This window comes from Myxine glutinosa, chromosome 4 (assembly GCF_964187855.1).
Source record: "Myxine glutinosa chromosome 4, kmMyxGlut1.1, whole genome shotgun sequence".
Lineage (NCBI taxonomy): Eukaryota > Metazoa > Chordata > Myxini > Myxiniformes > Myxinidae > Myxine > Myxine glutinosa.
In genome coordinates this window covers 97,767,027-97,783,244 of record NC_136264.1, presented here as the reverse complement: position 1 = coordinate 97,783,244, position 16,218 = coordinate 97,767,027, and the positions used below count along the sequence as shown (strand labels likewise).

Below are 16,218 nucleotides of genomic sequence, written 5' to 3'. Positions count from 1 at the left end.
TGTCCTGTAGACCAGCATCGTTAAAATCATTTCCCAATACAGGCTATGAATGTCATGGCTGTATGAAACTCTCCCATTCGAAGTACAAGTCTTTGCATGAAGACAGGATTTTGCCAACGGATCTCCTGAGCTTTAGCGTAAATTGCCTGGTCCATGACTACGACAATCTGCTCTAAGCCAAGCTTGTTCACGATGCTAATACTTCGTTGCAGAATTGTATTCACTGTGCTGAGGTTAGTAGGACTAGCATCGATTACTGGAAGAAATCCAATGCTTGATATTGATGGGATAGTATCTCTCTGTAGAATGGTATTAAAGCCTGTCCATCCAGGTAGGGTGTCAATATTGGAATCTGGTACCTTGCAAAGAAAGTAGGCATCATCCAATGTTCGTGCATCTTCCTGCATCTGCACATAATGTGTGAGCTCTACCAATACACCCTCACCATACGGCTCTGGACCTGCCCTCTGTCCTCCAGTGTACAATTCAATATTTGGAGTGGGTGGCTGAAGGGATCTCTTTCTCGATCTTGCTAGAGAATGCTGTTCTGGTTCTTCTGCAGCAGGCTGGTTTCCATGCTGAATAATTATTCCATTGGTATTATGAGTAGTGCCCTTTCCCGACAAAGTCTCCTCCCCAAAATCGTTATTGTCCCAAACGAATGTAGTATGTATGTGGGGTTTGATTTTCGGTGGGATGTACTCCTCTCCTTGTTTGAGCTGCAACACAGCAAGGGCTGTATCGTGTTCTATGACTGCTGAATTTGAGGTACAATGACCCAGGCCATTCAACAGCCCAATTAACTGAGCTGAACCGGTAAGATGACGCACAGACATTGCCAAAGCTGAATGTTTTGGCATTAATTGCTTTCCTTTCATTCCAAGATTGATGATATCCTGACACACAGATACAATTTTTTTACTGCTGGAATCATCTACATTTACACGCGAATCGTGTGGGGGGAAATCACTTGTGATGCCTGTAGTCCATGCCAGGATATTGAACAGCTCATCTGGAACTATGTTGTGTGCTGCTTGTAGAGTCAATTCCTTGGAACTTGGTGGCCACTTCAGTGGAGGGGGATGGCATCACATTTGTCTTTAATGGAATTCTTCAGTGCCAGAGCAGCGTGGTACATGGGGTCTACATTTCATCTGAGTTGTAATCCTGCTGGTTGTAGCACCCATTCTGACATCAGTGTCAGTGTCTGTATCGTCAGCACTTTCCGATGAGTCGTTCACTGCTTCCCCTGCAATCTCTGCTGTGGAAGGATCCTCAACAAACACAAGATCACTTTCATTACTTTTTGATGACTTGACAAATTTGAGGAATGGATATGACTGTAGTAATCTTCCTTTAAGGCTGTATGTCTTGTAGGATGGGATTTTCATGCCCTCCTCTTCTTCTACACACTTCTTGAACAAGTAATTTAACTTTGTTAACCTCAAAATTCCTCTATTTTTGACAATTCTCTCTTCAACAACTCTTTGGCAAAAACATTTATACCCCTTGTCATACAAAAAAACCTCTTAGGGGTTTTTCACATTGTTTTTGCATCTAGTGTAAGACTTAAACCAGCTCTTATGATACCTAGCTTCTATGGCTACTAGGCCTTTCCCTCTGATGTTAATGAGGAGGGCCTCATCTTTCCTCATCTCAGCTGCAGTGACCAGCTTACCAGCTGTTATAGTCTCACAATGAACCAACTGTTCCTTTCTTCTTTTTCTGCTGTGTGGTTCTACAATGTTCTTGTCTTTCTTGCAAATGAGACAGCATACTGGCAGTAGATGGGAGGATCTTGAGCCCGCCACCCTGGAATGGGATGTCTTTGACCGCAGAAGTCTGATCTTGGGACTTGGTGGCACTTGTGGCACTTCGTCTTGTCCCTGGTCATGTTCAGCAGATGCATCAGCTGCATTAAAGAAAGGGGACCAGTAGGGAGAGCAGTGGGAAAACAAGAAAAATATGAGGAATGAGAAACAAAAAGAAATACACAGTTTACAACTTTACACACCCTTCAAAAATAATTAAATCATTTTTAGTTGTATGATAGGAAATTCTGACATCTACAGGTCTAGATTATCTAAGGCAAACAAGCGTCCTGTATCCAGATAATATTGTCAGTATGAATAATGAGGTGTACAGGATGGTCCGTGGAGCTACCTAACATGACTCGTGACAAAATTCATATTTCATTGCAGTCAGACATAGAGGTGACAGTTACCAGCCTCCGTAAACATTCTATGGGTTACCAGCCACCTGAAAATTTGTTCAGCTTGTTCTTTTATTCCTGCATGTATGATGTCAACAATATGTGATATAAACTTCTCTATAAATACAAATTGATATGACTATTGTTGATTTCATACATGGAGGAATAAGAGAACAAGCTGAACAAATTTTCAGGTGGCTGGTAACCCATAGAATGTTCACGATACGGTGGCTGGTAACTGTAAACTCTATTCTCTAGCTTAACTTATGCCGTACCTAGTTAGCCATGAAATTTAAACGTAACAGGAACTAAAATTAAAATCTCCAGGGTATATCCCATAAATCTTGGTAGGAACCAAAATATTTCTGAAAGAGAATTTTAAAAACTAGCACAGAAGTAAGTGGGGCAGCAAAACAAAATAATCTAGGCTAGCAGTAGCACTGATATGAACTGTACGATCAAAATAAACACTACACAGATCTCAGTACATGGGGCATGTGGGTGGATTGTGCTTTTGCATTTTGTAGACCAAACAAACCAACACGCAAAATGTGGTGATATAATGCTGGATAAGCTCATTTTATTTAAAATATAACACAATCACATATCAGAATATATTTACTTACATTGGTCACTACTTTGAGGCACGAGTGCAGGCTTCTTCCTCGCTCTCTCGATCTTGCACTTGTCAGTGTATCGCATGTAGCACTTGCGATGATACCCGGCTTGACAGGGAACGGCATCGAGTATTTCTGGTGCTCTAACCAGCTCCAATCCAAAAGTATTGATTGCATTTTGTGGAATTTCAACTTCTCTGGTATCTGTAGATTTCCACTGATGAACACTTGTGATGAATTTTTGCCAACTAACTTCCGAAAACAAAGTAATCTTTTCTCTTGCACCAGTAATAATGTGCATGCAACATGCCGTTGCTATGCCCAGGTAGCTCAGCTGCATGGGTCAAGGGCTGTGATTGGCCAATTCTGTGACACTTGCAGATACAGCATCTGTGATTGGTCTGTCAAGGCATTCAGTATGACATCATCATGCTAGATTCTGGCTGGGGAAGTGTATATTTTTGCGTGCAAATTTCTCAAAAATGCTCAGTTTTTAGTGATGGGAACATTAAAAATAGTAATTAATGACCTAATATCTATTGCTCTTGCAAATATCCAGTACCCCCAAGTGGGGACTACGGAAAAGTGGATTTTTGAGTCTTGGCCCATGGTCTAAAATGGCTACACAGCTGATACTGCATGTGAAAAAGCCGAATGCCTCAACTCTGTGTTTGCCTCAAAATCTTGTGTCCCAACCCCATCTCTCCCTGTCTCTCCCAACCCCACCTTACCCAGTCATACCCAGCTGCTCCTGGACTCTGTGTCCGTCTCTCCCGACAAGGGGGAGAAGTTTCTGTCAAATTGGAAAAACAATATACGATATAGCCTATTTTACTCCCAGGGGTCCCAGGAATATCCACCGAAAATATCGCGATCGGTTGAGCCGATTTTGCGGTACCTTCGAACGGACAGACGGACATTTGGTGGATTATAGTAAGATGATGACGGATACTTTGGATCCCGAGAGTACCTGGTTCACCTTTCCGATACGTGATACCTCCCAAAGAGTTACTACAAGTTGGATTGCGATTTTGAAAACACCAAAAAAATTGATTCTCACAATTTATTATCACAACATGTTCATTTCAACATATGAAAAGTCAAATGTAATTTTGGGGAATTGCGATTAGAACATTTTCATCAAAGTTTTTGTAAAATAGAAAACGGTACAACAAACACGTTTAGAGGTAAAAACAAAGTTATTTTTTGCAAACACAGGTGATCGCACACCTGTTGCCACGAATGGCAAACTCATTGGGGATGTCCCGACGAGGTGTACCACTAGAACGGTTTGGAGGACCGTCCCGACGAGCGAGGTGTACCACTGGAACAGTTTGGAGGACCGTCGCGACGAGGTGCACCACTGGAACGGTTTGGAGGACCATCACGTCGAGGTGCACCACTGGAACAGTTTGGAGGACCGTCCCGACGAGGTGCACCATGGAACGGTTTGGAGGACCGTCGCGACGAGGTGCACCACTGGAACGGTTTGGAGGACCTTCCCATCTGCATGAGCGCCGGACAGTAATGCTCGGTATGCGCGTTGTCCCCAGTGGCTTTACAGGTGGGACACGTGTACGCACGCAGGATGGGACACGTGACGCGGCCGTACACATCCTTGAGCGCGTGCTCCTCGCACGTTTCGTACGCAGATCCGTTCTTTAAACAGAGGACGCACGGAGGTCTGCTGTGTTGAGGGGTCCTCTCCAACGACCTGCTGTAGCTTGCGTGGAACCTCCGATGGTCCGAGGAGCTCGACGTTTTCAGGTGACCTCTCGGGTCCACGGCGTTGAAAGGGACGGCTTGAGGTCCACGGGACTCCGCTCTGACAAGCGACGAGGAGTTTGATCCCATCGGGAATCTGCCACGAGTGTGCGCTGCCTCTGAATCTGCCACCTCTGACCCGAGTGCACCCGACGGGGTCATGACCTCGCTCCAATACGACCTCATTTCGTCAAGAAAATGTGTGTAAAAAGGAGAATCACTGAAAGGTCCGAATCCACTTATCACAGAAGGTCTTTCTGAGTTCGATCGATTTCTGAGTCCGAGCTGAGGAGTCCGTTCGATCTCCAAATTGTTGACGCCTCCAGGGTCCGCGTACCATGTGCGTTTCTCCGGAACTTCCCGGATGGTCGCAAGGCAAGGGTGGACATGGGATGACCTCGCGCTGCCGTCTGGGTCAGGAAGGACCGATGGGGATTCCCTGTCGTCGTCATAGAATGGAAAGCGTCCGCCGGCACTGGATCTCGGGACACCAACGGGTCTTCGGTTCTCCATGAAGACGGGTTCACTTGGATCAGCTCGTACCGAATACCGGCTTTCAATAAAGTGGAATGATCACAGGTAGACACCTAAATAGGTTTTCATTTCCCAAAGTGCATTGGGAGGGGTAATTCCCCCAAATAGGGAACCAATGAACCCCTCCCGTTATGATACGTTGATGAAGTTGTGACGTAATCATCTAAGTGTGAGATGATGATCAAGTCGAGCTGTGAATTGAAATAATTAAAAACGAGCGGTGATCAATAAATCCACAGCCTGGAAATAATACAATGCGACGTTGTGTATACCTGATTGTGGAAGTTATTAGCGAAGGGAGTTGATGTTTCGATTTATATGATCATTATAAGTGTTAATCATATGGGGAGAGGAGGGTCCACAATGTACGGACTCAGAACGGGGTAATGATAACGTGGAGCCCAATAAAGGTGAACGCTTTTCAAATATTTTATCGTCTCTGGACTATGTTGAGTTTGATATCTGGATTATGGTGAGTTTGATATCTGGATTATCGTGGGTTTGATATCTGGATTATGGTGAGTTTGATATCTGGATTATGGTGAGTTTGATATCTGGATTATGGTGAGTTTGATATCTGGATTATGGTGAGTTTGATATCTGGATTATGGTGAGTTTGATATCTGGATTATGGTGAGTTTGATATCTGGATTATGGTGAGTTTGATATCTGGATTATCGTGGGTTTGAATCTCTGCACATCCATCTGCATTCCTGAATATTGACTGTGTGGGCAGCACGAGGGTCGGGGCTCGTGTGTCTGTCTGACAAATGGTCGATAACTCCCGCACCACAAGTTGATCTGACATTCTGATTCTACTCAGACTTCAATGGATGGAGGCCATCCTGGTGTGCTGGTGTTGATATAAATGCGGATAAACAACCCAGAATTTTTGATTCTTTTCTGGAATAACCACATCTCTTCCCACCGCCTCTCCCCCCTCCCCCCTCCCCCTCCCCTCACCCCCCTTCCCCCTTCCCCCTCCCCTCTCCCCTCTCCCTCTCCCTCTAGTTTCACTGATCCCAACAAACACATAAAGCAACCGATCTGATCGAGGACGTGAATGGGCGGAATTTCATTATTCTTCCACAAAGTATTTAATAATATCCGACTTATCTCTCACTTTATGTAATTCTTCATTGATTTTTTTTAATTCGTTCGAATACCAAATGCGATGCTCACTGAGCAGTTACATCAAGTATCGATTAAAGAGTTTTTCATAAACTCTCAACATTTGGACCTGGTATCGTGCACCTGACATTGTTAAAGTGGAATTAATGAATTGTCAACAATTGTGAATGAGTGCCCATAACCTGTTTACCTGTACACGAATGCAGGTTACCAATGCAAACAAATCTGATTAAAAAATACACCTGTGGCCTTGAATTACAGAACTATTGTTAAAGTCGTGAATATTTGATGGTTAAAGTAGTCTTACTTCGTGATCGACCATTTGACGTGGCCTCCTGTGCCTGAAATCACCTTGTGACGTCATCAATAAGTGTTTCCGTCAATTAATCGATTCGCGTCTATTTTTACCGGTTCCACCTGTGACGGTCTTTGTTCACCAATGGCCTCAGGGCGCTTGCGACGTATTTTGAACGGTTCAGATTAAACACGAAGGTTACACGTGATCGTTTGCATCAATGATTGTTTACAGATATTCTTATCAAATGAGCGACAAAAAAGGTCCACGAAACGTCTACAATAGCTCAGGAACGTCAAGACGTCAACCTTTTGTTTTCAGATTTACAGGTAGATCTGCATTTGTTATCAATCATGTTTTCGTAATTAAACATTTTGTAAACATTCAAAATACGTTGCAGTTCACCGAATTGTTGCCCTGCCACAAAAGGTGGATGGAGGTTATGTTTTCAGCCCCGTCTATCTGTTTGTCCGTTTGTCTCTCCCGACACCGAGTTGTGCACCGCGTTGGGGTCCTGCGAGCGACAATCAGAGCTCATATTGAAGTGTATTGATGGAGTATGTATGAAACATTATGAGTTTCTGTATAATTGAAAGAACACCTTCCCTACGGTATCCATGTCGAGTGTCGTAACTTTATGGATGTCGTGGAGATGGAGGTCGTGGAGACCTGGAAACACTCTTCCTTCACTCTAATCCTGGGACTAACAAGGAACATGAAGGACCCTCGACGCAGAAGGAGACCATCGGGAGAAGAAAGCCTGCGTTGTAATTACCAACCTATGGTTATTTGTCAGTGCTCTATCCTTTAATAAATAGTGAACGTCATGCAAGGAAGCAGCGCGTAACATTTTAAAATCTTTGGTAAACAAGAGGTAAAATAAAACAAGAGGTTTGAACACATCGTGTACTTACCCATATATGTACATATATATATATATATATATATATATATATATATATATATATATATATATATATATATATTATATATCGATATCAAATATATATATACAGACTTGGCATTTAATATGGAATATTTTTTTTGTGGGGGTGAACTTACTGTTTTCAAGATGACTTAGAACCAAAAGTTCATTGGAATTATCTTGAAATTATTCTAGATTTTGTTCATGTGACCTTTCAAAGAAACAAAAACCACATTTGACATTTCGAAGCAAATAAATTGATCCTTGAAAGTGATGTAAACTGATATCGAACTCAATTCACGGACAGTACTGTGTTAAACTTCTGTGCGTTTTCCAGAAGTATCTCTTTATTTTGCACATTAGCCCAAATTTTTTTTAACAAAAACAAAAGTTAAATTACGACTGGGATTACGGACAGTAAAATTACAGTTCAGTACTTCGTGTAACCCCCACGAGCATTCAGGAGGGCACGTACACGTTGAGGCATGCTGTTCACGAGATTTGCCAAGGTTTGGACAGTAATCGCTTGCCATGCAGTTACAATAGCCTGCTGCAATTCACGAACAGAGGCAGGCTGCTGGTCCAAGTTGTCGATTTGACGCGTTAATTCTGCCCACAAGTTCTCTGTCGGATTCATATCCGGGGACATGGCAGGCCACTCCATATGCTCTACACCACGGTCAGCAAGAAAGTGTTGGATCATGCGAGCACGATGAGGCCGTGCATTGTCATCTTGGAAGACAAAGTTTCCTCGAAAGGCTGCACGAGCAAATGGAAGCAATGTTTCGTCCAGAATGGCTCTGTACTTGAACTGGTTCAGGTTTCCATTCAGAACAACCAGGTCAGTTTTGCCCCCTGCATGAAAAGCAGCCCAAACGGTCACCCCACCACCTCCAGCTTTGACTCTTGGCACTATACAATCTTCGTTGTAGGCTTCATGCACTTGTCTGCGCACTCAGACGCGGCCATCTTGACGATAGACCAGAAATCTAGACTCGTCGCTGAAGATTACGTGATTCCAGTGTCCTGGCTGCCATTGACGGTGCTCTCTGGCCCACTGCAATCGGCACTGGCGGTGTTGTCTGGTCAGACGTGGCTTTCTCAGGCGACGCCCGGCACGATAGACTGCTTGAACCAGTCGTTGGTTGACTAGCCTTCTGGATACAGGCACATTTGTCAGTTGCTGCCACTCAGCCCCAAGCTGATTAGCTGACTTGGTACGGCCATTGCGGACTAACCGGTGCAGATGGCGATCATCCCTCCTTGTGCTTCTGCGGGGACGTCCTGGCCTCGGTATTGGAGTAGGGACACCCCTCTGAGCATTTCGTTTCAGGATCTTTGACACCTGACCTTGATTGATGCCATACTCCCAAGCAATAGCACGCTGTTTCATGCCGGAATTTCGTAAAGCCACCACTCCATGACAAACAGCATTGTTGAGTTGACGGACCATCTCCAGGGGAAGCGGCAATAACTTTTGTAGACGTGCAGCAGTTGTTTTCCACTAATACAGAACACAACAACCCTTTTTTACCCGATTGTGAAGCCAATCGTCAAATGTACCTGTCCGTACATTTTGTCACGCCACCTGTGATATAATCCTGTATTGACTTCTTGCTGCGAAAGACAATCAGTGACATGGTTCTTTCAACAAAGAAACCACCGAAGCGTAAAAGAAACTCACCAGATTGATATACTGAGTTCAGAAATTAAACCCAAGCCAAGAAGAAAAAAAAATTCCATATTAAATGCCAAGTCTGTATATATATATATATATATATATATATATATATACATATAAAGACCAAAAAGACAGAAATATATAAACATATACACACACACACACACACACACACACACACAAACACACAAACCTCAAAATCAAGATCAGACAGCTCAACATAAGCAGGTTACGAATTGAGCTATCCTGCATTTGACGACAACACCCGGGCCTCCCATCTCAGTAATAGTCCGAGTTCGATTCTCCTTAACTTCCGAGATCCGACAGAACCGGTTGCATTCAAGTTGAAAAGTCATCCCTGGAGAGTCTGACTTGTTTTGCGTTAGTTGTGGATTTATAATTCAGTCTTTCTTGGAAGACATGGTGGATACAGAGGAGCTTCTTGGTTTCATGCTTCGGACCATAATTTGCTTTTATTACATTTGTTGATGGAAAGGTTGAGTTTGTAGGCCGTGCCTTCTGTTAGAGCCAATCCATCTGAGGCAAAGGGAAGGAGAGAAGAAAACACATCAGATGTACTTAGATTAAAATTGTTAAATATTTACACTTGTTTGTCACACATCAACTTTTTCTTTTTGTAAATAACTTCCTCAATTGTACTCCATAATGCAGGTCCCGTCCTCGGCAACGCTTCCCTCCTCAGATGTGTGCCACACAAGGTGGTGCGTACGTGCCCAGATTTGATTTATCGGCTGTTTGCAGGAGGCCTACTCAGTTGCACAGCAGTTCAGCCTGATCCCGCCTGTGTGCGAGCAAGCAGAGTACAACCTATTCCATCGAGACAAAGTCGAGTTGCAGCTGCCTGAACTTTACCACAAAATCGGTGAGGTCACACTTGCCTGACTGCCATGTTGAAAGAAAAATAGAAACGATATCAGGGAAAGAAGCACACTGAAAATGTAAACTTGATGAAGGGATTCTTTTGTATTCATGGCACTGATTTAAATCTTTATTGTACCTTTTGAACCGAGTCTTACCTGGGTAATGAGAAAAGGGTTGTTTACTTCCTGGTGCAGGCATCGGGGCCATCACGTGGTCCCCACTAGCCTGTGGGTTATTGACAGGGAAATATGATCATCTCATACCGGAAGACTCCCGGGCTTCTCTCAAGGTGCGTCCGAGGACAACCTTTGGTTTTTATTTTGCTTTGCCCAAAACCTTAAGAGAGCAATCATCTTTGGAACCCCATGAATATATATCCATTCCACCCAAAAGCACAAATGAATGATAAAGAGGGCTTTGTATTCCTGCTCTTTCTTGCTCAGAGTAAGGTGGGGCAAATGCCCCTGGCATGAAAGGTGGGACGGGCTGTCACCCTTCTATATATATATATATATATATATATATATATCCTCCTCTTTCATTTCATTGAATGTACAGTGCTAACAACCATCAATCAGAGGGACTTTTGCTGCAGACATTCAGGAACATGTGATCAGGACCAATGAGGTCATACAGGGTGGTTGGGGGGGGGGGGGGGTGTTCTGGAGGGAACAGAGAGTATCTTTCACCTACTTTTCCCAAAAGGGGAATCCTTATTAAATATTAATCCATTGTATTAATAATATTTATTTGAGAAATATCTCAATTTATTTCACACAGGAGCAAATACACAACATTATTGCCATCGGCGTGATTTTAGTCTCCCCCGCCTTGCGCTCCTTCCCCCATCTCGCATGCTTCCACACCTCCACCTTCCCACCTTGCCTTTTACAGCTATCTTCTCCTAACATCCTGCATCTTTTTTCCTTGTCCATCCCTCTTCCATTATTTTTCTGCAATATTTTCTCCCCAATTTATTCCCTTCACACACCTTGCGCATATAGTGTGGAAGGTCGGGTCATATTTGAATTGAGATATAGACCACCGTTTTTACCCCATAGAGTATAGGACTTTTCTCCTTGTATTAAGGACATGTGGATAGGGACAGTCGTCCTGTTTTTTGTCTGCCACTGCAAGACCGTGTTTAACCTTCAGTACTCTTGATTAGCAACGAGAAAGGAGGCACACAATTGGACTGCACTACTCAATGTCCACGGCACCAATAGGGTCAGGATCGACTCCACTGATTGGATCGCGATGCTGTCACTAGGTGTGAGGCAGCCCATGATCGGTAAGGAGGGATGTCGTGGATCTCTTCAGGGGTGCAAGAGGTACATGAGGTGGCGTGCTCTCTCGCTGCTGAATCTGAGAAGCACAGAATGAGACAGTCTGAAGGAGAGATGCTCTCCTGTCGTATGCGTGGCTGGCAAAACTCAAGGCATATCCTGCTGTTCGCTCGCTGCTGCTACTTTGGAGACGTGGCAGTTTCATGCCTGCCTAATCATTTTCTATCTCGCCCGGTTTTAGTGTACGTGGTCCCTTAGGGGGTTTGAGTTTCACTGTCTGTAAAGTGTAGCTATTTATCACCCCATGAAGTGAAAAGCTGTTCATTTGTCTAAGTACTGTTCAGCAGTATTTTGAGAAAATATTACCGCTTTTTAGGTCATCACATCACAACCAATCAAATTTGCCGCTTGCAGAACTCATACATGTCCTTGTTTCTCAGTTTCTCAAGACTGCATGGGTTAAGGTGTCGCATGAACTCTCTAGAGTCTCGTTCATTGTGTCCGCAATTTTCGTTTGTGCTGTCTTGTGCTAAGTTTTTATTTTCCCCCTAAGTCCTGTGTGTATCTGCCTGCTATCCATCCTGCGAAAATGTTTCGGTGATTGGTAGTCCCTGGAGGTTAAATTGGCTTAATTGTATGGGAAGACACGCTTGTTACATCAAGCACCAACTCGACTTGCGGTGTTCCATGTCAAAATCAGCCTCAGACGGCCATCTTCGAGGAGAATGACCTCAACATGTACGATTCCCACACAACATTGCTTGCGGTCTTGGGAAGGGGTCATCTGTGACAACGATTTCCACACAACGTTGCTTGCGGTCTTGGGAGGGGGGGCATCTGTGACCACGATTCCCACACAACATTGCTTGCGGTCTTGGGTGGGGGTCATCTGTGACCCCTCCATAACTTACATGATATTCCTAAAAAGCATGCTTTCAGAGGTCCTTTTGTGCTGTGAGATTGATGTCCACATGTCTACACCTCCTCTTACTCAAATGAGCCTGAGCTTGAAAGGTCATTTTCTCTTTTTGACCACCGCTTGAAAGGTCATTTTCTATTTTTGACCACCTTGATTGCCTCATACTTTTCCTGAATGAACATGCGTATAGGAACCATCTTTAGAGGCCAGTTTTCCCCTCAGAGCAGGTGGTGGCCTTTTTTGGACACCATGGGCCCCTTTTTGAAGCAATGTTTTATGGCCGGATGCCCTTCCTGCCTCAAACCCTGTTACTCACCTCTTGCGACACACAGGGAATTACCAGTGAGCTGGTACTCAATTTGTCAACCTCAGAAGGATGACAGGCTGAGTCAACCCCCCTGGCGTTAATTCAGCGATCGACCAGGATTTGAACCCAGGATCTTAGGATCCCAAGCCGGCACCCTAACCGCTAAGCCAACACAAGGCTTGAATGAACATGCGTATGAGGCGTATAAAGTATTTTTTTATATGTTGCTTAAATCAGAGTTCAAGCCGCAATCACTGGGATACCAGCCCAGAGTCCTCACAACAAAGCCACCACTTCACCTACTTAATGGTTCACACATATCATATTTTTTAAGAGAATCACTGTGGTAATGCAGAAAACTGTTAGCAACTGTTAGCAAAGTTTGAAATCACTACCATGATAAACCTTTATCTGAAGCATTGCTATGAAATAGTGTGATTTCAAATTTGTCCCCTCTTACTTGTTCGTGTCAGTGCTTCCTCCCATATTGTGTCTCTCTTCCTTTTCTGGGTGTTTATTCCCTTCCTTTTTGTGCCCAATTGTTCCCCCACTACCCAACTGTCAGTTCATCCTTACTCTTCCATGAGCCTCGCTCTTGATGTGCATGGTTGTGATGAACTATCCAGTACAATTAAAAGTATTGTTGATCTGGTACAGCAAATAAGAGGCAATGGTTATCCCATGACTTACAAAAAGGATGCTGAAGGGAATTTGGGTTTTCGACATGAATATGTCATACATGTTCGTTTAAACTCTTCACTCGATGCAGGGATATCAGTGGCTGAAGGAAAAAGTGCTCAGTGAGGAGGGAAAGAGGCAGCAGGGACGTCTCAAGGAACTACAAAGCATCACTGAAAGGCTGGAGTGCACAATGTCACAGCTTGCCATTGGTTTGTTGTGTGTGTGTGTGTGTGTGTGTGTGTGTGTGTGTGTGTGTGTGTGTGTGTGTGTGTGCGCGCTTCCAAAGGCTCATCTAGGAATGAATATTCCATTGCATTATTCATAGTTTTGAGGTTAGTGCTGTTTGCAGCCGTTGTTACTCATTCGCTGGCACGAATAATGCCAATCACAGCAGACGTTAGCGAGCTAAAACAACGCAGTAACTCGGAATTTGACACAGGTACCAACACTCCGTGAGATACCCTGGCATCTTAGGCTACACAAGTGTACATCTTAGCATCAACACATCTGAGCCGACCTGAGAAGTTAACCCTCGGGCATGATGTAAGTGACTCAACTTTTTACCATAGTAAAGCGATGTTCTCATTTTATGGATGTCATACAGAGCCATCATTACATTGTGTGACAATTACACGAAGTCAAAAGTCTCATCTGATGCTCAATGTCTGGTTCTATTAGCATGGTGCCTCCTCAATGTCTGGTTCTATTAGCATGGTGCTTCACAATGTCTGGTTCTATTAGCATGGTGCCTGCTCAATGTCTGGTTCTATTAACATGGTGCTTCACAATGTCTGGTTCTATTAGCATGGTGCCTGCTCAATGTCTGGTTCTATTAGCATGGTGCTTCACAATGTCTGGTTCTATTAGCATGGTGCTTCACAATGTCTGGTTCTATTAGCATGGTGCCTGCTCAATGTCTGGTTCTATTAACATGGTGCTTCACAATGTCTGGTTCTATTAGCATGGTGCCTTCACAATGAAGGTGTGAGTTCGGTGCTCCTGGGGGCCACCAAGGTGGAGCAACTCATCGAGAACCTCGGAGCTATACAGGTAGCGTAACAACCAAATATTATGGTCCTGAGACGTATTGTTTTCATTCTGCTTGTTCAATTTGTAAATTTGAAGATGTAAATTTCAATTTCCCGTTCAATTCTCTCAACATTTTCCCCAATATATCGAAATGCACAATTATTTAAATTTCTTCCAGGAAGTTAACTTGAAAATTGTTGATTGACCTACACAGGTGCTTCCTAAGTTGACAGCTGCGCTGGTGGCGGAGATGGACAACATTCTTGGAAACAAGCCAGCCGGACGGAAGGAATGCCGTCCTTAGGAAAGTTTTTCTCGACTTTGTCTCCTGAAACATTGGCTCCACATCACCCTTTCTCTCAGGCTTGGGTACCCAAGTTGGCCAAATGTATTATGTTCAGCCAATGGGAAAGGCAAGGAAATTTAGCAATAGCTAAAAAAATGGAAGTGTACAAGAATGAACATCAAGTCAAGGTCAAGGGTGACCTACAGTGGTCCCGGAATATTTACAAATGAACATATTTTCCAGGAAAACTTACCATGGAGGTACCTTTTATCTGTAGTACTTTTTCTACAGTTTCCTGGCATTACCTGGCTCCAGTTATACACAAGGAAAAAAATAACAACAAAAAGAGTATGAACTTCCTTTCAAAGCGATAATGGAATAATTACTTTTCCTCATTCGCTGGCGAATCATTCCGACAATACGTTGTAATTGGTCATCGAGGAACATATGTGACGTTAGCATGATTTGCATGTCATGCTGAGCTACTACTTCTGAAGCGGTCAAGCGGGAGCCAATAAGCTCAGAGGTGTTTGGCTCAGTGGTATACTTGTCACTGATTGGCTAGAATGGAGTTGCAGAATTAAAATCACTTGTAAAGTTGATCATACATTTGTTAAACACCACCAAAGTCAGCGAATTTGTTTTTACGAGTGAGCTTCGGTCTTGAGGTGAAAACGAGGTGTTTCAAAGCATTAAAATGCTCTGTGGAAGACTTTCGTGACGTATTTAATTGGAATCAATAATCCTACTTTTTAAAGCCTTACTAACCTTAATAAAGAAATGCCCATGGATTATATAGTTTGTGCAGTTCTTTCATTAGGACAAATACTCAATAAGATGATTTCAATAAGGCAAATGCCCAAAAAATGTATCAATAAGTAAGTCGGTCGGTGTAATGGGGATTTCAATTCTGATTTGCCTAAATATAACACCTCGGCTCAGCCAATCATAGTGTATCCCCACCATACTGTGCATTTATTTATCTTTGTACTTCACACGGATATGTTTCATCTATATAGTGAAGTAGCCAGATTTGTCAGTCTGTCCGTCTGCCATGGCCTTTTCCATGCACGTGTTACGTTTAGCTCCCGGTTAGGCCTCTACGGACATGCACGTCATCCCGGCATCCAGCACTCAACCCGTCCCATTGCTTTGTTGATGGCAGTTGAACAACATAACCCATAGATGTGACTCTACCTGATATCCATAGGAGACGGGCTGAATGCCAGACGCCAGCTCGCCTTCTGTATGACGGATTTAGTAAGATGATGTTATGTCTGGGACATTATTACGGTGTTACGTCGAGCGTTAGGTTTGGCTCGGCCTTTACTGCAGTGACTAAAATTCAGCGGACATTCATGACTCAATAAGAATTCAGCGATGTATAATTTCAGAAACCACTTCTGATAACTGCTAGCAAGCCACAACCTATTAGTCTACGTTTCTTAATAATATCGTTTTCATAATATTGTTTTTTTGATGAATTAGTTTGCGTATTACTAAAATTAACACTGGGTTGTTGGCAATAAACCAAATGATTATGGAATACATTTTTTTTGCAAATATTGACTGTCAATGAACTAAAATATCACATTGGTTGGGGACATGTATTGCAAAGCAATTCTCCCTCTTGGTATCTCTGGGTTTTATGGACTAAATCGATTTATCA

The 16,218-nt window shown here is 43.4% G+C and overlaps 1 protein-coding gene across 1 annotated transcript; it reads left to right on the top strand.

The window, feature by feature from the left end:
- The first annotated feature begins 6,697 nt into the window (after window positions 1-6,697).
- LOC137416298 (voltage-gated potassium channel subunit beta-3-like) lies at window positions 6,698-14,567 on the top strand. Its single transcript, XM_078775274.1, has 11 exons — window positions 6,698-6,731; window positions 6,954-6,992; window positions 7,150-7,337; window positions 8,272-8,298; window positions 8,569-8,622; window positions 9,669-9,734; window positions 9,922-10,042; window positions 10,236-10,330; window positions 13,323-13,443; window positions 14,196-14,284; window positions 14,478-14,567. The coding sequence occupies exons 1-11, from the start codon at window positions 6,698-6,700 to the stop codon at window positions 14,565-14,567; spliced, it is 924 nt and encodes a 307-aa protein (XP_078631400.1).
- Window positions 14,568-16,218: the final 1,651 nt, after the last annotated feature.

Bases quoted from the DNA above. Each gene is read 5' to 3' on its own strand.
- LOC137416298 (XM_078775274.1), top strand. From the start codon at position 6,698: ATGGCCTCAGGGCGCTTGCGACGTATTTTGAACG. The intron at 9,735-9,921 runs GTACTTAGATTA...GGCTGTTTGCAG, and splicing joins GAGAAGAAAACACATCAGAT to GAGGCCTACTCAGTTGCACA. The intron at 10,331-13,322 runs GTGCGTCCGAGG...CACTCGATGCAG, and splicing joins ACTCCCGGGCTTCTCTCAAG to GGATATCAGTGGCTGAAGGA.